The 23,580-nt window shown below is 45.1% G+C and overlaps 1 protein-coding gene across 1 annotated transcript in view; it reads left to right on the forward strand.

Moving 5' to 3' along the window:
- Positions 1 to 5,115: 5,115 nt before the first annotated feature.
- Positions 5,116 to 23,580, forward strand: part of LOC129556575 (ATP-binding cassette sub-family C member 4-like) — a 113,941-nt gene continuing 95,476 nt past the window's right edge. The window contains exons 1-4 of the mRNA XM_088842843.1: positions 5,116 to 5,434; positions 14,845 to 14,955; positions 15,458 to 15,578; positions 23,355 to 23,573. Of these exons, the coding sequence (XP_088698969.1) occupies positions 5,193 to 5,434; positions 14,845 to 14,955; positions 15,458 to 15,578; positions 23,355 to 23,573 (693 nt within the window). The 5' untranslated portion in view covers positions 5,116 to 5,192. The remainder of the gene's footprint in view (positions 5,435 to 14,844; positions 14,956 to 15,457; positions 15,579 to 23,354; positions 23,574 to 23,580) is intronic.

Below are 23,580 nucleotides of genomic sequence, written 5' to 3' on the forward strand. Positions count from 1 at the left end.
GAAATGAGTGCAATTGTGCAGTAATTTGAACATTCTTTAGTACTAGAAGGTGGAGTGACAAAGAAATTGTCATTATATTCCAAACTGTGGATACTCACTGGAGCATGTAGATTGTGAATGCCTTTTGTCCTACATGTCATGATAGAAAAATATTTGAGGACCAGCACTATCTTAGTTGAACTAGTTTAATACTGCTTTTATACTTCCTGCAGACTTAACACTTTATGCTTGGACTATCTGATGGAGGTGCTGTGAACCATTAATAATTTATAGTCTACACGGTTCCAGTTTGCATCACGTGTCTCTGGAGTTTATCTGGGAATGAATCGTCAGGTCCAGCAAGGTTGAATCTCACCTTAGATGCTGGCTCATTATCCTCACTTGAGTCAGTGGCTGGCTGCGTTAACTCAGCATCGTATTTTCAGCGTTTATCCACGTTATAGCATGCATCAGTATGTCTATCTGTTTTGTAAAATGCCAGATAATACCCCACTGCCTATAATACCATGTTTAATTTATCAATTGATGTACCCTTGAGTCCCTCCACCCCCAACTCGTTTTTTACATTTATGAATAGTGCTGTTATGACATCTGTATGTACATTTTTATGTGGACACGTGTTTCATTTATCTTAGGTAGATATCTCGGAGTAGAATTGCTGGTTTATATGGAAACTTCGTAGCTGTACCATTTTACATTTCTGCCAGCAATGTAGAAGGTTCTAGTTTCTCCATATCCTCTTCAACACTTGCTAATGTCTTTTTAGTTATAGTACTGAACCATTTAAGGTCGAGAAACAAGTACATATAGAGACCTTATGACATCTTCCCTATGTTTGTACGTTCTATGCCTGGCTTAGTGGTCATGCACCTATAAAGTATTCACTAAATATTTGTTGGATGAATTATAAAAAAAAAAACCCAACTTTTTGTATGTTGCCTTTTTAGATTTTACAAAGTGCATTCACAAATTGTGAGGCTCCCATTAACCTTATAGGACACAGCGCAGATAGGAATTTCCTATGTAGACCTGAGTGGTTAGTCAGAAAGTTTAGGTAAGAAGCGAAGCATCTAGAGCTCTGGTCCCCTGGGTTCATATCCAACCTTCTTTGTACAAATCAACACTGATTTTCAGTATGTTTTACAAATATTATATTCATTATTGTTCAGAAAAGAACGCTAAGAAATTTCAAAAAATAAAGACAGCAGAAACTGAAGGGAGTGAGTGTCTCTGGCAGTTTGGAGATGACTAAGCTTCCCGGAGAAGGAAATGGCAACCCACTCCAGTGTTCTTGCCTGGAGAATCCCAGGGACAGGGGAGCCTGGTGGACTTCCATCTATGGGGTCACACAGAGTCGGACACGACTGAAGTGACTTAGCAGTAGCAGCAGCAAGCTTCCCGGATGGCGCGAAAGCTGCATGCCAATCTGGGAGATGTGAAAGATGCAGATTCATTCCCTGGGTCAGGAAGATCTCCTGGAGAAGGAAATGGAAACCCACTCACATATTCTTGCCTAGAGAGTCCCATGGAGAGAGGAGCCTGGCAAGCTATGGTCCACAGGGTTGCGAAGAGTCGACCACGACTGAAGCAACTTGGCACACACACAGTTACCATCCTGAGACAGTTGTGGGGACTGAAGAGAACAGTCTGCGGCAGTCTGACATGGAAGTCACTAAATTTCCAACCTCAGCAAATGATTCCTTCATCTTTGAAGGAGAATAGTAGCTGAGTGTTTACAGTGCTTGAAAAGGCAGGGAATGTAAAAGAGAACTGTAAATCAGGTAGGTCTGGTTACATACATTGTAGACTGCCTTATCTGAGAAAGAGCTAACACAGGAAAGGTAGGTAATTGAAAAATTATAATTTTCAGCTCTAATAATTTTCTTTTTTGTGATAGAAGATTTCAAACATGCATGAAATATCAAGAAAATAGTATAATAAACCCCTATCATGCCCATCAATAGAAAATTGTCAATATTTTGCCATATTAAAAATTTTTAAATACATTAAGGCTTTCTTTAAAAGCTATTTCCCCTCCAGGTTTATTGAGGTATAACTGACATTCAGTAATAGTCTATGTTTAAAATGTACAACCTGATGACTTGACAGTGCATTTGTGCTGAGTCGTGTCTGACTCTTTTGACGCTGTGTACTGTAGTCCACCAGGCTCCTCTGTCTGTGTGATTCTCCAGGCAAAAATACTGGACTGAGTTGCCATTTTCTCCTCCAGGGAATCTTCCCCAGAGATTGAACCCATGTCTCCTGAGTCTCCTGCATTGACAGGCAGATTCTTTACCACTGTGACAACTGGGAAGCCCTGACGACTTAATACACATATTTTTGTTGCTGTTCAGTTACTAAGTCCTGTCTGACTTTTTTCAACCCCGTGGACTACCACACACCAGGCTCCCCCATCCTGTGCTATCTATTGGAGTTTGCTCAAATTCATGTCCACTGAGTCGGTGATGCTATCTAACCATCTCATTCTCCACTGCCCTCTTTTCTCCCTTTGCCTTTAATTCTTTCCTATCATCAGGGTCTTTTCAGCACAACCAAATTAATCATTGTGGCCCCCACTGCATAAATTAACCATTTTTTTTCTTTTTTTATGTTGAAAAGATCCAAGATCTACTCTCTTAGAAAGCTCAATATACACAGTTCAGTATTGTCAACTGTAACCACATTATTGTACACCAGTTCTCCAGAACTTATTTATAACTTGCCTGTGTGCTTGCTAAGTTTCTCAGTCGTGTCCAACTCTTTGGGACACCATGGACTGTAGCCTGAAAGTCTCCTCTCTCCATGGGATTCTCCAGGCAAGAATACTGGAGTGGGTTACCATTTCCTACTCCAGTGGATCTTCCCAATGAAGGCAAAAGCCTTAATTTAACTTTAGCCAAGGTACATGAGAATAATAAAGTGATCTTATTATAAGCACCACAAACTTTGATCTCCTTCTTTTAGGGTGGAAGGGAAGGGAAACTGCTGAACTGGGAAGATGGCCACACAGATAACTAGACTTCTGAGTGGCGGAGGGTAAAAGATTTTGTTCATTCAGCCCTTCTGTCATTCATTCATTCAAACAGTGCACCCTAGGCACCTTCCCCACACACTGACCATCCACCAGTGAGACAGACCACACTGGACTTGGACTTGAGTCCAAGTGAGGATTAGTCATTTACTGATTCTATGACTTTGGAGAAGTGCCGTCCTTGAGCCTCATCTTTCTAATTTTTGTCAAATAGGGATAATAATGCCTTCTTGAATAGGGCATTGTTAGAGTTAAAAATGACGAAGTTCCCCAGAAATGCACATACCTGTGTTCTGTAACATGCCACTGTTATTCTGCAGGGCTCTGAGCGCGTGATTAAAGAAATCATAAAGCAGTCTTTTTATCCCCATAATCCCCTTTTCCAATCTAAGAGGGCAGCAAAAAGCTTACAGAGGTCCCCTGCACAGACCAACATGTGAGATGCCAAAAGCCTATCCCCAACAACAGCATTCGGTCATCCTCTAAAATCATCCGAGCTCTCCTAATCTTCTGTTTCCTTTCCTTAAGTCTTGCAGCTCTACATACATAATCTGTGCTAAATCCTGCTGTTGGTGGAGGTCAAATGCTTGGGCACCTGTTATGTTGTCCAATGCAAGTTCCTGTGCTTGAGGTAAAGTGAGGCCAGACAAACCAAAACGTTGGAGTTTGAAGCAGAGAAAGGTTTATTGAAAAGATTAAGCAAAGAATACAGGCAAAGAGTCGGACACGACTGAGCGGCTGAACTGAACTGAACTGAACAGGCAGCTCATGCTATAAAGACCAGAACTCTCTGATGGACTTCAGGGGATAATTTTAAAAGATAAGGTGAAGGAGAAAGTCCAGTGTATGTGATCAACTGTTGTGTTATTTTCTGATTGTTTGACGGTGAGGTAACAGGGTGGTGTCATAGGGTTTTACAGCATCAGTCCTTAGGCTCTAGCTGGTGTGGGGGCTCCCTGCTTGTGGCCATCATACAGTTAACTTCTTCCATCTGGTGGGGGTTTTAGTATCTGCAGAATAACTCAGGATTGTACATCTGATATTGTTATCTATTAATATGTCCTTCAGGGAGGAACTATAGATTCTGTGACTGTTGCATGGCTTATCTAGTGTTTAATTTTGTTTTTAAACTACATGTTCACATTCTTTCAGTCTTTTTTAAAAAATAGTTTTATTTCTTTTTGGCTATGCTGGTTCTTCACTGCTGCACAAGCTTTTCTCTAATTGCAGCGAGCAGAGGGCCACTCTTGATTGCAGTTGAGCAGACTTCTCACTGCACTGGCTTCTCTTGTGGAGCACGGGCTCTAGAGCATGCAGGTTTCAATAGCTGTGGCAGGTGTGTTCAATAGTTGCTGCTCCCAGATTCTAGAGCATAGGCTCTAGAGTTGTGGCCCCCAGGGTTAGTCACTTCAAGGCATATGGGATCTTCCCCTACCAGGGATCCAACCTGTGTCTTCTGCATTAGCAGGCAGATTCTTTACCACTGAGCCAGGAGGGAAGCCCCAATCATCAAATCTTGAGCCACCTCTTGTATTTCAGAGGAGACCTGGGAGACTGAAACTTTTCTACAAAAAGGAAGCAGGCAGAGGGCATGAGGTGGTGTGCTCCATCCCAGGAAGGCCCCACAGTGTCCTGCTCCATTGCAGCTGGAGAACTTCGCACAGCGCCCTTGTTTGGTCCTGACGAGGGCAGAGTGCCCAGAAGGCGGGGTGCTATCTCCTTCGGCCAGCTCTCTCCTGGTCTCTCCACAGCCGACGGGCGTTTCTGAGCAGATGCGGCTGATAGAGGTGGTGCCTCCCTTCTCCACCTTCCGGGTGGGTGCCTGGGCTCATAGCTCGCACTGCGGCAGAGTTTGCAGCCAGGTGGCCTGAACGCGGGCGCCCTGGTGCAGGACTCCGAGTGCAGCACCGTCGGCCCGCCTCCATCAGCTGCGCCAGCATCCTCTCCGCGCACCTGCGTGTGGCTCCTGTCTGGCCGCCCCTTCGTCCCGCTGTCCGCACCGCTCCCGACGCAGGACTCCAGGCGGTGCTGGCAGAGGGTGGTGCAGGAGGCTGGCACCAGGCAAGAGCTGGCGCTCCATTCCCAGAAGCAGGTGGTTCTGGGGTACCGCCTAGCGGACTGGCACTGTGGTTGAGCCTCCAGCATCCCCGTCGGCGCCACCATGAGCAGTCCGAGCAACTCCCCTGCCAAAGCGGCGCCCGCTCCGGAGCCCCCGACGGAGCCCCAGACGGAGCCCCAGTCCATGCCGGCCCCGGAGCCCACGCCGGAGTCCCCGCCGGTCCCTGCGCCCTCGCCGGTCCCCGCGCCCTCGCCCGGGGCCGCCGGCAAGATGCACTTGGTGTACCCGGAGGTGAATCCCAACCCGCTGCTGCGCTCGAACTTCTGCTCCCGCCTGTTTCTCTGGTGAGCGCCCCGTCTGGGCTGCGACCCGCCGGCCGCAGGCGCCTTTCGGTGACCACGGGGAGAGTCAGGGCGAGGGAGCCTTCTCCGCGGGCGCGAGGGCAGCCGGCGCCGCCTCCCCACTCCGGCCGCGTGGTCCCCGCCTGCGCCTGGGCTTGAGGAGTGAGGACGGAGGGGAAGTCCTGGGCGTAGGAGCAGGACCCAGAAACTGGTATCTGGGGAGCAGGGTGTCCCTGGCTGACCTCTCGCTGCTCCAGCACCCTCCAGGGCCCTGGAGCCCGGGGAGCAGGAGGCAGGGAGGTGAAAAACCCAGGTTGCCCCGGGGGAGTCGCCGCCCAAACAGAGAAGGAACTGGATCCCCTACATTCCACCTTTAGCAGGCTGCCCAGTACAGCTCAGGACTCCTAGTTCTAAACTAATTTGCACCCTTTTCCACCCTAAGCAAGCAGTTTATGAACAGCCTCCTTTATCTAATTAGTGCCCTGCCATTAGATGTCTTTGCCATCTTCCAGTGATGTCCCCACCATTCCCCTTGTAACTTAGGTGACACCCGGGTTCCAGCTGCACTGGGCTCTGTCTGTCCCCGTGTCTGTGACGTGTCTTCCTTTCCCTCCCTCTCTTCCTGTGTGGCTGACACTGCATGTCCTGGTACCTAGTTGTGACAAATTTCATGTATGTAAAAAAGCTCTATTGTTTTTTGTTTAGTGAATGGGGACCCTGTTCTTGAACATGCTTTGCTTTTGCCTTGGATATACAGCTTGGCGTAGAGTGTGCATTTGATCACAGCCCCTTCCCCTGTTGTGAATATTTCTGCTTTCACCTTTGAGGACCACTTGGGGGATAAGGTCACTGAAGGCTGCGGGGTCTTATCCAGATCTTTGAGCCTTCGGAGAAGAGGTGAAAGGTCTTGATGCAGGTGGTTCTACCTAGGAGTCATTTGTTCCTGAAACCACTCACGGGTCCCTGAGATGGGAGGAAACACACACAGATGTAAAACAGTGCAGGGAAGTGTAAGAAAGTTTTCCCTCTGGTAACTGGGACTACTAACTAGCTGGGCCTGAACCTTTGGGTTTTAATTGCTCTTGGATGATAATTAGATTTTTTTGTTTCTAGACCCTAACCCATTCATCTTTCCCATAAATGCTGACATTTCCTTTTTTAAGGGGAAGGTATAGGGGGTCCTCATGGGATGGAAGCCCCTGTGCTTGTCTTAATGGTGGGGTGTTCAGTGTGTGTAGCTTCATCTCTTGGCCATTTGGCAGCCCTTGGACTGCAAGGAGATCCAACCAGTCCATTCTAAAGGAGATCAGTCCTGGGTGTTCATTGGAAGGACTGATGCTAAAGCTGAAACTGCAATACTTTGGCCACCTCATGCAACAAGTTGACTCAATGGAAAAGAGTCTGATGCTAGGAGGGATTGGGGGTGGGAGGAGACGGGGACGACAGAGAATGAGATGGCTGGATGGCATCACCGACTCGATGGACCTGAGTTTGAGGGAACTCCGGGAGTTGGTGATGGACAGGGAGGCCTGGCGTGCTGTGATTCATGGGGTTGCAAAGAGTTGGACACGACTGAGCGACTGAACTGACTGACTGAAGGCAAGGGAGGCCTAGAAGTAGGAGTGTAGGGGTGGTTACTGTAAATAATAACAAAATAGACACATGTCTCCTTAACTTCTGCAGGGCAGGGGACTCTCTGGGCATGTTCTATTTGTAGATTTGCAAAATGTGTGTGTGTGTGTGTGTGTGTGTGTGTGGAAATGGGAAAGTGAAGACTCCTCATTGATTTGGGTAGCCACCTATTTCCAGTTTTCCTACTGGAGGGGAAAGAGCTAGTACCTCTTGTCACACACCTGAAGGCACTGAAGCAGAAAGGCTCAGTAAATTGCCTACATTACACAGCTAGTAAGTGGTGGAGTTGGATCTCAAACCAGGCCCATCTGTCTCCCAAGTCTGTGTTATCCTGTTTGTAACTGCTGGATTGAGCTGCCTTTATGGACACTTGTTCTTAAATGCAGGGAGAAGGCAATTCCAAACAGGTCTTTGGTCTTGTTGGCAGGAGTTTCTCAAAGTTCTTGAAGTTCTTGCTGTTGGAGATGATGCATGGGAAACATTCTATAATCAAGCTTTAGGAAGGCTGTTCTCAGAGTCTGACTCTCAGACTGGCAGCATCCTTGTCACCTGGGAGCTTGTTAGAAATGAAATTCCCCACCATGCTCCTTCTAGACCAGTTCTGTAAAGTTAGAAACTCTGGGGATGGGGTTAAACAAGCCCCAGGTGATTCTGATGGAAAGTGGAGTCTGGCTTCTGCTTTAAGTCGTTCCTCCCATTGGCATTGTTCCTTCACTATTAACTTTTTCAAAGGGGTTTAGACTTCGTGAAGTTGGTTGTTGACCATGATTGCCATCTTGTATGTAAAGCCTGAGGTGCCCTCGTGATTTCCTTGTGTCCCCCACTTGCTGACCCAGGGAATTGGAAATGAGTCAAGCCAGAAAATGCCACCTAGAGTCAAGACCCAACTTGTGGAGAAAAACCACATTTTCATCTTCTCATTGGGTATTTGTTTTTTTTCCTCAAATTTTATCAGCTTTCTAAACTTGTAAGTGATGCCAAATCAGCTTACTGATTTTATACAAATGGCCTCACTGGGGTTTTAGTGTTTTCACAACACAGTTTAGAGTTAGTGTCTAAGAGAAGTCGACGTTATAGCTGATGGTAGTTGTGGATTTTTTAAAACGATAAACATTTTTCTATTTCTGTAGGACATTTCAAGCTATAGAAGAAAGTCGGATTTATTTCTGTTACCATATAGATTGGCTGATACTTTGGTTGTTTCTTAATCTTTCCTCCAGAACTCTTTGTATACCTGTGCACATGCACGCATCTTTTCTATAAAACTAGTTTTGAATCTTGATTCCTTCTTAATTTTCTGTGGTTAGCATTTATTTATAGCATTATGTTCAGAGCATGGTATTTAACTGTCATTTATGCAATCTTGTACTTTAGTTTAATGTAGTTTATTGCTAATTAAGATATGCATATCCATGAACATGTACTTTGGTGTATCTTTCCTTTTTCTATAGTCCTAGGAATAGGATGACTGGTGAAAGGTTGAATTGTTTTCCACAATGTTCAGACCAATTTGCCCTCTTCTACTTTTTTTCCACACTGCACTGCATGTGGAATCTTAAGTTTCTGACTAGTAATAGAATCCAGTCTCTTGGCTGTGAAAGCTCTGAGTCTTAATATCTGGATGCTGAGGAACTGCCTGTTTGCCCTCATAGTTGCTCTTCAGTTCAGTTCAGTTCAGTCGCTCAGTCGTGTCCGACTCTCCGCGACCCCATGAACCACAGCACGCCAGGCCTCCCTGTCCATCACCAACTCCCAGAGTTCACTCAAACTCACCTCCATCGAAGTTGTGTGCCTATTTTATTGACAACTATGAGTACGTGAATTACATTTTTTCAAGGTCTAAAGTTAAAAGAAATGTGAAACAATTTTAATTTGAGTTTATTGATCTATAGAGATGGAACTTTCTTTGAAACATTTACATCTATTGACCATTTATTTGTGTTTCTTTGAATTGTCTCTTAATACATTTTTTTCTCTCTGAGGCATTTATATTTTGAAATAATTTTCAATAATGCTTATAATATTTTTCCAGATTTTCATTTGTCCTTTACTTTAGAGCTATCATTATTTATGTTGGTTTATCCTGTTGCTTTTTAACCTTTCTTAACTTCCAGCATCATCTACCTCTCTGTAAACATTTTATTTCAGCATTTCTGTTTCATTTCTAAGAATAAAGGCAGCTGAAATTTCTTTTATTATTTGATACAAGATAGTCTTCCTCCTTTTCTCTGAAGCAGCTCATCTTCCCATTGTGGTTTATTGAATGATTCTTCCTTTTACCCATTATTGGAAATCAGTGGGACAATTTTTATGAACCATATCCGGTCTGCTGACTCTCCCTGGCGATGTCCCCGTTGTTCTCACTGCAGCCTCTGGGGTGAGCTCTGCATTTCTCTCCACCCTCGTCCCAGAGGCCAGCGGGTTGGGGGTGAGTGCAGGACCTGTCCCCAGGAATGAGGTGGGGCAGGGCTTTGGACCAGAATCACTTGGCCCTTCAGGGAGTGATTACATCCTCACTACCCTGACACTGGCCACATCATAGTGAACTGTCCACTTGCAAAGGGAGTGCGGATGTGGAAACTGTCACTGGTGTTAAGACAGACTCTCCAGAGATTCTTGTCAGAGAAGCTGATGTCATGAGGGGGGATGTGAACTGGCTGAGTGCTGAGATGTAGGTTTAGGGAGGTTGGTCCTGTTAGGTCCTCAGTAATTCAACCACGAAAGCGCAGAAATGTTTAATATCAAACCAGGATTCTTGGCAATTTTCAGAATACTACTTGTATGAATCTTGTTGTTCTTCATTAACAGTCAGAAATCCACATGTTGTTGATGCAGGCTGGGTGAGCTCTCCAGGGCTCTTTCTCTGACCTTGATCTGTTCCCCTTTCCTAAGCATTTAGTTTGAGTTTTGGTAACTTTATACAGTAACTAGAGCCCCAAGCAAGAAGTAGAACATCCCAAAGGTATATTTAAATTTCCTACCATGTCTTTAAGGCAGAATAAATAGCCTAACATACCCAAGTTTATCTCCTACAGTTTATTCTTGGTCTCATAGTTCTGCATCTGGTCAGCCTGAGAAGTATTCGCTAGTGTCCATTCAGATGTCTCAAGTGGATAATTTGCCTTTCTGAGTTGTCCATGGGTCCCCTGATCATGTTGACTCTCTTTTCTCTGTTGCCTTGACTATCAGATATTTCTGCAGCAAAGATGACTTTATTTGGGATCAGCAGAGAATCGCAGTTTCATACCTGCAACCAGAGTGAGCCATGTGCAAGTCCCCAAAGGGCAAGGGATGAAGAGCACCTTTATAGAAGGGAAAAGGAAGTTGGGAGGACTGTCAAAAAAGCGTCCATGGCTTTTCATTGGCTGAGTCCTTGCCAGGAAAGAAGAGTCTTTCTTCTTCCTGTTGGACTCTGCTATTGTAACCTCATCTATCAAAGTTATCAGAGGCTTTCTATTGGGGACCACACGGGATTACTGGAGATTGCTGCCAGGGTGACAGCTTCCCCTTGTCTGACAGGACTTTGTTCAGAGCATCAGTGACCCTCTCAGAGGACCCCCTCAGCAGCTTGGGAAGTGTTACCTCCACATGTTCCCCCTGTTTGTCAGAGGCCAATACTGAGAGCTTATGTGGCTAGTTCAAGTTCTTCCAACCAGAAAGCTGCGATCTAAACTTTAACACAGGAAGATTTCACACCTGAGGTGTATTGAGTAGAATTATTTTTCTCATTTAATTTTAAAAAATAGTAATAAAATGTGCATAACATAAAATTTACCACGCGAATCATTTTTAAGCATTTGGTTCAGTGTTGTTAAGTACATTCACATTATTGTGCAACCAGTTTCCAGAACTCTTTTCATCCTGCATCAGTAAGTCATTAAACACTAATTCCCTCCTCCCCTTTTCCCTCAGCCCCTGACAACCACAGGGTCACTTTGTTTCTTTCTGAATCTGACTGCTCTCAGCGCGTTTGTGGAAGTGGAGTCACACAGTGTTTGTCCTTTGTGACTGCAGTGTCTTACACCCCCACCATCAGTGTGCAGTGGTTCCAATTTCTCCATATCCTTGCCAAACCTTCTTTTGTTGCTTGTCTTACCCTCTTTGAGAGCTTCCCTGGTGGCTCAGACGGTAAAGCGTCTGCCTACTATGTGGGAGACCAGGGTTCAATCCTTGGGTCGGGAAGATACCCTGGAGAAGGAAATGGCAACCCACTCCAGTTTTCTTGCCTGGAGAATCCTGTGGATGGAGGAACCTGGTAGTAGGCTACATTCCATGGGGCCGCAAAGAGTCGGACACGACTGAGGGACTTCACTTTCTTTTCACTTTCTTCCCACTTTCTTCCCCCCTTCTCCTTTCCTCCTTCCTCTTCCCCGCCTTGCCCCCCCTCCTCCCTTCCTTCACCTCCTCTTTCTACCTCTCCCTCTTCACCCCTCCTAAAATGTGTGAAGTGGTGTCTCATTGTGATTTTGATTTGCATTTCCCTAAGGATTCATGGCAAGCCACTCCAGTACTTTTGCCTAGAAAATCCCATGGACAGCGGAGCCTGGTAGGCTGCAGTCCATGGGGTCGCTACGAGTCAGACATGACTGAGTGACTTCACTTTCACTTTTCACTTTCACACATTGGAGAAGGAAATGGCAACCCACTCCAGTGTTCTTGCCTGGAGAATTCCAGGGATGGGGGAGCCTGGTGGGCTGCCGTCTATGGGGTCGCACAGAGTCGGACACGACTGAAGTGACTTAGCAGCAGCAGCAGCAAGGATTCAGGTGGCTCTGGTAAAGAACATGCCTGCCAATGCAGGAGACAATAGAGATACGGGTTCGATCCCTGGGGACGGGAAGATCCCCTGGAGAAGAGCATGGAAACCCACTCCAGTATTCTTGCCTGGAGAATCCCATGGACAGAGGAACCTGGCAGGCTGCAGTCTATAGGGTCACACAGAGTCGGACACAACTGAAGTGACTTAGCACACACAAGGATTGGTGATGTTAAGCATCTTTTCCTCTGCAAGGAAACTTTATTTTTTTTCAAGCTTTGCTTTATTTCACTACTTGAAGTTAAGCAATAAGGTAAAACAGTAACTGTCATTCATAAAGACCAAGGAGTGCCTCTCATTCCCAAAGGGACCAAGAAAAGTATTTCTTACAAATGTGCATGACATTTAGCTCATTAAGCCTATAAACAGCCTGAACAAATGAAAACTCTGGTGCACGAATCAAATTACAAATTCAAATTAACCATTAAATTCCCAAAATTGTAGTTTCTATGCTAATGACATCTAATTGGTCTTCAGTGGCCCACACTGACTATAAAAATCTGCAAGCAGACTTTTAAAGAGGGTCTTTCAGAGTAAGTCCTGCTGCTAATTGTCTGAGTATTTCCTATAGGGAATAACTGTAGGATGAATGACCCAGGTGTTTCAAATCTGTTAAGTGGTTTAAAGCACAGAGACAAATGCTTTTGTTTTAGAAGGAAGTTTAGAGCAGCAGATATTAAGGGTCATGATGATGCTCACCTGGAGTGGAAGATTGGAGTAGAGAACATTTGAGGCCCTGGGTCCTCAGTGCTTGGATCCAGTCTTCAGACTCCTGGACTGGAGTTCTTTAGAGATGCCAAGTTACCAGGGTTAGCAAAATCTGTCTCTCTTATTCCTTCTTTAATAGTTCATAGGCAACCTACTCCAGTACTCTTGCCTGGAAAATCCCACGGGTGGAGGAGCCTGGTAGGCTGCAGTCCATGGGGTCACACAGAGTCGGACACGACTGAAGCAACTTAGTAGCAGCAGCAGCAGCAGACATTAATTTACTTAAAAAATAATTTGTAAACATCTCTGTACCCATATTGTGCTAGGAATAATGCAATAAATAAGAGAAACATGATCTCTACCTCATGGGTTATTATTGTCTAACTTTGGAAATATCCTTACCCAGGAAAATAGTGTTAACGCTTGGGCTATTTCTGCATATAATTAACAAGTAGCTAATACATAATCAATTTGAATAGGGTTTAGAGGAATCCTCTATGCAGTTACTGTTTTTTCATTTGACGAAGTGAAGTGAAAGTTGCTCAGTCATGTCCAGCTCTTTGCGATCCCATGGACTATACAGTCCATGGAATTCTCCAGGCCAGAATAACAGAGTGGGTAGCTGTTCCCTCCTCCAGGGGATCTTCCCAACCTAGGGGTTGAACCCAGGTATCCCGCATTGCAGGCGGATTCTTTACCAGCTGAGCCACCAGGGAAGCCCATTTCGTTTTATAGTTAATAAGTAATTTGCAGAAAGATAACTTGAGGTTATATAAATACCATGCTGCACATCAAACTTTCAACCACTAGGTTTAGCTTCCACTGATAACTTTCTAACTCCATATTCATTGTTTTGTTTGCATTCTTGAATGCAAGAGTTTTCCCTTCTCTCATGTTTATGTAGCAGTATGGATTCATGGATCCTTTTGTTATTTAATGGATTGTGATTCATTGACATTTATTTTGATGCCTAAAGAATCCCAGATTTGTTTAGCAAGAGTCATTCAAGCTGGCTTCTCTGTCCCTCCTACATATCCTCATGATTCCTTGAGTGCTTCCTTATTTTATGGCACAAGTTGTCCCAGGTTCATCTTCTATTTTCTCTGCCTGTTGGTCTCAGCCTGTAGATGCGGTTGGTGGGAATGCCTGGGGCTCTGTCATTTTGGCCTGTACTAGTTACAGCAACCCCCACAGGCATTGCCCTTCCAGAGCCAGTGTTGTGGTTGGACTGGCCCTTGCAGTTCTTAGGATTGTGAGGCACGTCTCAGCAACAACCATCAGGGAACTTTCAAATGTCAAGGTGTATCACTCACAGGACCTGAAGAGTATAAGGCATGCCTGGAGCTACATAACGAGACCCTAGGTAGAAAGAGAGAGAGAGACTGTGAAAACTAGTGAGTGAAAGAGCTTGGACCTGGTGTTCTGCCTTTTGGGGACTGAGGGTGGGACTGCACTAGGATTTAGCAGGTTCACTTTTTATTGGTGAATTTAAAAAATAAGAGCGGGAATTAAAGTGCGGGAAGGGAGAAGCAAGCAGTCGGTGAGACGGTCTGTTATCAGGTCAACCAGCACTTTCTGAAAAAGGGAACTTCATGGGTGGGGCGGTCTGGCTCTTTATCTAGTTGTATAACTGACTCATGTTCCTTGGAGATGGGTAGCTTTGAGGTGTATATCTCCAAAGCTTAACATCAGGCATTTATATTGCAATTAAAAAAGGTGATTATTAGGTGCTAACACACACTGCCCCAACCTTGAAACTAGTGATTTCTTCAAGGAACCTTGGTTCCTTTTAGAGAAGAAAGATATTAATAAGTCAGGATCTGGGTGAAGGGGGCCAAAGGGACAGACTTCCCTAAAATAAGTAAGTCATGGGAGTGTAATGTCTGGTATAGTGACCACAGTTATAATGCTCTATTCCATATTTGAAAGCTGCTGAGAGTTAAAACCTTAAAAGTTCTCACCACAAGAAAAAAATAATTGTGTATGTTAAGAAAAAATAACTCCGAGATCTGAGTCTGGAGTGTTCTTTGCTACTTGTGTCATTGCTTCGGGGTCTTTCAGGATATAGAGCTATGTGATATAGACAATATGTGTGTGTATGTGTGTGTAAATACATATCCATTGTTTTTTTCTTCTGTATTTCTATATATTTACAGTGTAGACTGCTTCTTCATACAAAGCCCATGAATATAGGATTCTAATTCGAGTTGTATAATTTGAATATATACCACTGTCCTTTTCTCTTAATTTTTAACAGGTGGATAAACCCCTTTTTCCTATTTGGTCACAAATGGAGATTGAAAGAAAATGAGGTACACTCAGTACTTCCAGAAGATTGCTCCCAGCACCTCGGAGAAGAGCTGCAAAGGTGAGCACAGACAGCCGGGAGAAGGGGGAGGAGAGGGAGAATTTCCACGTGGGGCTAAAGGTGTGTGTGCGGGGGCTTTGCCTTCCTTCGGGTTCTTCTGAGCCTCCTCCCCTGACTCTGCGCACTCACCCCCTCAGGCTGACCCCAGGCTTAGCCCACTTTGGAGCCTGGGGGAGCCCAAGTTCCCTGGGCATCTGTGGACGTGGAGGGAGCCTGCAGCCATGGCCCTGGAGGCTGAGCTCTGTCCCCAGAGGTGGGGTCCCTGGAGGACAGTGTCTGCCCTTCTGAGCTGCTCATGACCTGTGAGTCCAGCAAAGCCTCAAGGCCTGTTTTCCTGGTGCTTCTGCACCGCTCATCTTTCAGGAGCCCTGTGAGCAGTGAGCCAGCATCTATAGGGCAGCCACAGAGCGCCCTGTAGTGAAGGCTCATCTTCCACTCTGGCCCCTCCCCCATTTCCCCTATGGCAGGGCTGTTCTTCACTGTGCTCTGTTTCTCATCGCAGGTACTGGGAAAAAGAAGTTGAGAGAGCTGAGGAAGATGCACAGAAGCCTTCTTTAAAGAAAGCAATCATAAAGTGTTACTGGAAATCCTATTTGTTATCTGCAGTTTTTATATTTTTTGAGGTAAAGGCTTTTATATACAGTGCATTGCTTTCATTGTATGTGGGCCAGTATTGAGAGGGATGCTTCTGGTGAGAGAGACCAGTGGTTGTATTTATCTTCAGCATAAACAGGCATTTACCCAGGGAATTGATCCTCTGGAGATTACTATTTGTCTTTTAACCAATTAACACATAGTGTCATGGGGGGAAGGACTGAAAAGCGAAGACATTTTAGACCATGTTAGGACATCGTGGGTGCTCAGTAAATGATATAAATTCTAAAATTAATCCTTGATCCAAAGAATATCCTAAAACCTCAAGGAATATGTGTTTTGGAGGAAGTAAACTTGGGGCAGAGCCCCAGTAACATAAGACATTTTACAGGTGCTCAGTTCAGTGCAGTTGCTCAGGCACGTCTAACTCTTTGAGACTGCAACATGTCAGGCTTCCCTGTCCATCAGCAACTCCTGGAGCTTTCTCAAACTCATGTCCATTGAGTAGGTGATGCCATCCAACCATCTCATCCTCTGTCGTCCCCTTCTCCTTCTACCTTCAATCTTTCCCAGCATCATGATCTTTTCCAATAATCAGTTCCTTGGAAGTAATGGAGCTTCAGCTTCAGTCCTTCCAGTGAATACACAGGATTGAGTCTTTTAGGATTGACTGGTTGGATCTCCTTGCAGTCCAAGGGACTCTCAAGAGTCTTCTTCAACACCACAGTTCAAAAGCATCAGTTTTTCAGTGCTCAGCCCTCTTTATGGTCCAACTCTCACATCCATACTTGGCTACTGGAAATACCATAGCTTTGACTAGTCGGAAGTTTGTCGGCAATGTCTCTGTTTTTTAATATGCTGTGTAGGTGGCCATAGTTTTTCTTCCAAGGAGCATGTGTCTTTTAATTTCATGGCTGCAGTCACCATCTTCAGTGGTTTTGGAGCCCCAGAAAATAAAATCTCTCACTGTTTCCCCATCTATTTGACATGAAATGATGGGACCAGATGCAATGATCTTCATTTTCTGAATGTTGAGTTTTAAGCCAGCTTTTTCACTCTCCTCTTTCATTTTCATTAAGAGACTCTTCAGTTCCTCTTCACTTTTTGCCATAAGGATGGTGTCATCTGCATATCTGAGGTTATTGATATTTCTGCTGGCAATCTTGATTCCAGCTTGTGCTTCATCCACCTGGGCATTTTGCATGATGTACTATGCATATAAATTAAATAAGCAGGGTGACAATATACAGCCTTGATGTAACTCTTTTCCCAATTTGGAACCAGTCTGTTGTTCCATGTCTGGTTCTACTTGTTGTTTCCTGACCTACATATTGATTTCTCAGGAGGCAGATAAGGTGGTCTTGTGTATTTCCATCTCTTTAAGAATTTTCCACAGTTTGCTGTGATCCACATAGTCAAAGGCTTCGGCATAGTCAATAAAGCAGAAGTAGATATTTTCCTGGAATTCTATTGCTTTTTCTGTGATCTGACGGATGTTGGCAATTTGATTTCTGGTTCCTCTGCCTTTTCTAAATCCATCTTGAACTTCTGGAAATTCTCCATTCACATATTGTTGAAGCCACGCTTGGAAAATTTCGAGCACTACTTTGCTAGAGTGCAAGATGAATGCAATTGTGCAATAGTTTGAACATTCTTTGGTATTGCCTTTTTTGGGATTGGAATGAAAGCTGACCTTTTCCAGTCCCATGGTCCCTGCTGAGTTTTCAAAATTTACTGGCACATTGAGTGCAGCATTTTCACCGAACTTAGGACTTGAAATAGCTCAACTGGAATTCCATCACCTCCACTAGCTTTGTTCATGGTGATGCTTCCTAATGCTCACTTTACTTTGCACTCCAGGATGTCTGGCTATAGGTGAGTGATCACACCATCATGACTATTTGGCTCATGAAGATCTTTTTTGTATAGTTCTTCTGTGTATTTCCACCTCTTCTTAATATCTTCTGCTTCTCTTAGGTCCATATGGTTTCTGTCCTTTGTTGTGCCCATCTTTGCATGAAATATTCTCTTGGTATCTCTGATTTTCTTGAAGAAATCTCTAGTCTTTCCCATTCTATTGTTTTCCTCTCTTTCTTTGCATTGATCGATAAGGAAGGCTTTCTTATCTCTCCTTGCTATTCTTTGGAACTCTGCATTCAGATGGGTATATCTTTCCTTTTCTCCTTTGACTTTAGCTTCTCTTCTTTTCTAAGCTATCTGTAAGGTCTCCTCAGACAACCATTTTGCTTTTTTGAATTTCTTTTTCTTGGGGATGGTCTTGATCCCTGCCTGCTGTACAATGTCATGAACCTCTGTCCATATTTCTTCAGGCACTTTGTCTATCAGATCTAATCCCTTGAATCTATTTGTTACTTCCATTGTATAATCTTAAGGGATTTGATTTAAGTCATACCTGAATGGTCTAGTGGTTTTCTCATCTTTCTTCAATTTATGTCTGAATTTTGCAATAAGGAGTTCATTATAGGTACTCAGCAAATAATAATCAATTTGACCAGGTCACATGTGATAAATGGTTTCCTAAGATAGGATCATCGCCTCTCCCCTTCCAGGGGAACAGAACCCGGGACTCTGCATCTGGGCTGGAGCTGCCCAGAACTCCCAAGAGCACATCCTTCCCTGGGCTTCCCACTTCCCCAAGGGCTGGCACTGTGAGCCAAAACCCCCTTGTGGAGGAACTCCAGCTTCACCGTGAATTCATTCACCCTCCATGCTGGTTTCTGTCCTGGCTTTGAGGGTGGTTTTCTGGTTGAAGGGGGAGTCTTGGTAGCTGGGATTAGCCGAGGGTGGAGAGAGGGGTGTGCAGGGAAAACCAGAGTAGAAAGCCGTGAGGTCAGTGACCTCCATGACCCTGAAGAACCTGGGTCAAGACCCCCCAGAGGACAGTCCACCTGGGGACGCAGTGCTGTCAGCCCCCTGTTCTGGCTGAGCCTCTGGGGGTCTGCTGCAGACCCCCCTGAGTGGCTTGTACTCTCCATGGTCCTTTAGTGCTGCCTTAGGGACACGGGCGGCCTGTGAGTGTGTGAGGGCAGGAGGGATGGAAGATGCAGTTGCTGAGAGAGAGGTGTTTTAGGTGGACAAGGTGTGACCTGTCATCAGTACATTGTATTGGGGGTGAGGTGATGGCCCAGATGGTTTACAGGTGGAAGGAGTGGCTCTTATTTAAAGGTTGTGTTCTTCTGAAGGGCATGCAGGCAGCTGGGTAGGTGAAGTCTACCCCCACACAACTGAAAAAACCAGAGAATCTGTCAATTCACTGGTGACTGAATGGTCTTGGCAGGTTGAATTCTCATTAATGACACGGGGGGATTAGCTGTTGTGCCAAAGGTTGGGGACAGGTATATGGGGCAGAGTGCTACCTTTAAGAGGGCTCTGACCACCCAGATATTGCAATGCCTTGCGGCAGGGTGACATTTTGATTTCACAGTTTTCCAGCCCCAGTCATGCTTCTTGCTGGGGATCCAGGAAGGCCAGGCTTAGGACTGCGTAAGGTGCAACTGGTAGAGCCCTGGCCCCTCCTTGAGGAGGCTGGTTGTTGGGTGGTCATGGCAGAGAAGTGGGGAGTCGAGGACCTGGCAGTTGTGGGGCTCATCCTCTGTAGTATTGGAAGTACTAGCGGCAGTGACAGAGGGTCATACTCAGTAGAGTGGTGGTGGCAGGGGCAGCAGTGCTCTTAATAGTGTAGTTAATAGTGTAGTAGTACAATAGTAAGTATTCCAGAAATATTATGTGTCAGAAATGCTATAAGCACTTTGCATGTCATATCACCAAATCCTTTGACTAATTCAATTAACTCACAGATATTATGTTACTTCCATTTTCGAAGAGAGGACACTGTTCAAATAGTTACATAGTGTGTCTGCGGTCATATGAAGAGTCAAGGACAGACTGAGGTTCCCTCTCAGGCACTCTGACTTATGAGCCCGATCATCTCGACGACTGAAAGTCTGTCCATAATCAGGAAGGCTCGACTTGAGAACTTTGTCTTCGTGATCTCAGACACATGTGTCCTGAACTTGGCCTAAGGATAAGAAATGGGATACTAAGAACTCCCTGGAACAGGATGTCAGATTAGGGATCAAAATGAGGGTGGAGTCCAGGACCACATCCCCCCCAATACTGGAAGTGACTAGGACTTTGACACTTGCGGCAGTTGTCATGTTGTGTTCAGATGGGCCAGGAGCCCTTTAGGAAGCCACCTTACCCTCATTACTATTCCCCATGGATGAGTTTATGGCTGCCCTGGTGAGCTAACTCTAAATCCATCCATACTCTTAAGACATTGCTCCAGATGGGCTCCTTGATGTGGACCAGTGAGAAGATGTTGTGTCTTGGATGGCAACTGTGTTGGGACTGATGGTCTGGGCAGAGGCTGAATCCTCTGTGTTGTTACTCAGAGCTCCTGGTTGCTTGCTGAGACCCAGTTTGTCAGTGATTCTGGGGGCACATTTGCCGAGCAAAAATGAGGAGCCCAGGTCAGTTACTAGGGTGTGGAGCAGTTCTCCTGTTTTCCAAATACACTTCCCCGCACAGAGGGTGTACCCCAGACCTAGGTCTTAGGGTGAGAGTTGGGTGGGGCCAGACAGTCCCTGGGTGGACAGCAGAAAAATCAGCTGTGAAGTGCCAGGACTGGACTTTCTCCCAGGAGGGAGCTTGCTTGTTCATGCTGTTCAAGTCAATGTCTTGGTGGTTTACAGCGTAAAACTAGGCAGTGGCCTCGGTTCCTGAGGTAAGGATGCTGACTGGCATATGAAACTCCTTCTAACTTTGTGACATTAGGGTTATAACTGGCAGAACTCTTCATTCTAATGCAGTGACATTCCAGAAGTTGAGGGCCATTAAAACTGAAGGAGAAGTGAACCTTGAATTTTTTTTTCCTGTCCACCAAAAGAAGCCTGAAATACAACACAAATACTCCTGTTTGCCTAATCTTGGCTGTTGGCAGAGAAGTTACAAAGAAATGATTTTTAATGACAAAGCTAGTAATGATTAAGCTCTTTTTTTTTTTTTTTAACATTTTAAAGATCTTTTTCAGGTGCTGTTTTGAATTTGGGATGATTAAAGCTAGTTACTAAGTTGGATGGAATGAATGTTAGTTAAGTAACTGATTTTATGAAGCAGTGTTTCATTTTGTGGTCTTCTGTCTATGCTGCTTGTCGGTCATTATAGTTGAGGTGGTAGAAGATCTAAACTCAGCCCAGGATTCTCTAAAACGCAAATGTGCTGCCTGCTAAGTCACTTTAGTTGTGTCTGACTCTTTGAGACCCTATGGACCTTAGCCCACCAGGCTCCTCTGGCCATGGGATTCTCCACGCAAGAACACCGGGGTGGGTTGCCATGCCCTCCTCCAGGGGATCTTCCAGACCCAGGAATTGAACCAGCAACTCTTACATCTCCTACGTTGGCAGGCGAGTTCTTTATCCCTAGGGCCACCTGGGAAGCTCTGAAATGCAAATACGTTTTCTTTATGACCTCCAGCCCTCCTTTAATTCCTCTGGTGCACAGAACACCTTGTAGATCATCCATGATTCCCAAGCCATGTGCTGTGACCACCCACAGTGCAGGCACTCCTGGCAGCTCCAGAAGGAAGAGGCAGGCAATGTTAGCCCAAGGTGAGGCTTTTGCAGTTAGGATTTTGAAGTATAAAAATCTCTGTCCTATGAGAGAATGAATTATGATGCTCAGAAAAACAAATGGCAGGCTGATGTTGATGTGGAGCTCTTGAAAAACCAACAATAATTAGAACAGCCAGCAAGTCCCCAGCACGCATGGCCCCTGCATACACCTCCATGGGGACCCACAGACCTCCCCAGGTCATCAGGGATTCCCTCTTAGAGATGAGTCTTCCACATGTTGGTGTGTAAGTGGGGTGACCTCAAAGAGCCAGTGTGAGTTTGCCCAGACCCCTCCCCTGAGAGGTGAGGAGTGGTGGGGTTTATGTCCTATTTTCCTGACTGTTAGAAATGGCCCAGCTTTGTCTCCTATATATGAGCCACCTTGACTTTCTGCATTAAATTTAAAAAGTATTGCTTAAAAGGAAAATCTTAAAAGTCAAGTTCCTGAAAGATTTCCAGACTTTTGGCATTTTGTCTTTTGAGAAGTCTGTGGAAGAAATATGTTGATGGTGGAGGTGTTTACTTTTGGTGACTTGGATTCATGTTAAGTGTTTGATTTTCCTTAATAGGGGAGAAGGGAACCTTTAGGAGGTTACTACAGGGAAGAGGTAGGTTGTGGGATGGAGTGACTGTTTGGCAGGATAGGCAAGTGTTTCTTTAGTTTTAGGAAAGAAAATTGCTTTCCCTAAGTCTTACTCAGAGAAGGCAATGGCAACCCACTCCAGTACTCTTGCCTGGAAAATCCCATGGACAGAGGAGCCTGGTAGGCTGTAGTCCATGGGGTCGCTATGAGTCGGACACAACTGACTGACTTCCCTTTCACTTTTCACTTTCATGCAATGGAGCAGGAAATGGCAGCCCACTCCAGTGTTCTTGCCTGGAGAAACCTAGGGACAGGGGAGCCTGGTGGGCTTCCGTCTATGGGGTCGCATAGAGTCAGACACGACTGAAGTGACTTAGCAGCAGCAGCAAGTCTTACTCAGGAGTTAAGCCTCAATGCCTCCCAACTCACTGGTTTAAGATTTGACTTTTGCCTTGGGAAAGAGATGATTTGTAATATTTCTTCCAAAGCAGCACCTGCAGTGTTTGTTAGATGGAGAACCATGGATGGCATTTTTTTTTTTTTAGCTTGGCTTCTGCCATGTTTAATTTTTGACTCCAAGGAACATCCCAGCTTCTAGAGCGTAGAGACATATTAACACAGTGTTCCCTGGGGCTGAGAGCCTAGGAACCTCCCCAGCCTGGTTTCCTTGTGATGCTCCAACCGAAGCTGGGCTCCATTCTCTTAATCTCTGAACATGTACAATTTAGGGTGGAAAAGATTGGATGTGTTTGTGCCAATGTCTTGGGCTTCCCATATATCTCAGTTGGTAAAGAATCCACCTGCAATGTAGGAGACTCTGGTTTGATTCCTGCATCAGGAAGATCCACTGGAGAAGGGATAGGCTACCCACTCCAGTATTCTTGGGCTTCTCTTGTGGCTCAGCTGGTAAAGAATCCGCCTGCAATGTGGGAGACCTGGGTTCAATCCCTTGGGTTGGGAAGATCCCCTGGAGAAGAGAAAGACTACCCACTCCAGTATTCTGGCCTGGAGAATTCCATGGACTGTATAGTCCACGGGGTCGCAAAGAGTCGGACGTGACTGAGCGACTTTCATAAGGAAGATCTTATGCCAATGTCTCAGTTCAAAAACGCTCTTAAAGCAGAAGGTGCTGGCAAGAGCATGCTTCCTGTACATAAACCGTCTTGATTTTCTGTTGGGCTGGGATGGTGAGAGAACGGGAACAAGGGCCGGCTGTGAGCAGGGCTTGTTCATAGAGAAACAAATTTCTTACCCTTCTCTGCCACCTTTTTCTTTCTTCATCTTAGGCAAAGAGTCACTTGGCATCTTGCCAAATGCATTCTAAGGCACTAGTTGTGATATTTATTGAGTATCCACAGTGTATTAAGCACAGTGTGCTAAGGCTTTATTGTCTTTGAACATAAAATTCTTGCCTAAGGTTAAAACTGCTTGTCTTATAGAAGATAGTGGATCTGTACATTTTTCTTTTAGATGAGCCATGGATGTAGCATTTTGTTAAAATGCTTTCTAACAAGCAGAAGTAAAAGTTAAGCTTGTGTTAAGAAAAATGGGTATGACTTGAATTTCTAATGGAGACTTTTTTCTTTCAGGAATGCACCAGAGTAGTTCTGCCCTTACTTTTGTGGAGAATAATTAGTTACATTGAAAACCCCGAAGTTTCTAATGCTTTGTATGAAGCCTACGTCTGCGCTGCAGTGATGAGTGCCTGTGTGCTCCTGTGGGCCATTCTGCACCACTTGTACTTCGATTATTTTCAGCGTGTGGGGATGAGGCTTAGAGTGGCCATGTCTCACATGATCTACCACAAGGTAAGTG

The sequence above is a fragment of the Moschus berezovskii genome, chromosome 13 (genome assembly GCF_049115385.1).
Source record: "Moschus berezovskii isolate FMDL1 chromosome 13, NW_MosBer_1.0, whole genome shotgun sequence".
Taxonomy (NCBI): domain Eukaryota; kingdom Metazoa; phylum Chordata; class Mammalia; order Artiodactyla; family Moschidae; genus Moschus; species Moschus berezovskii.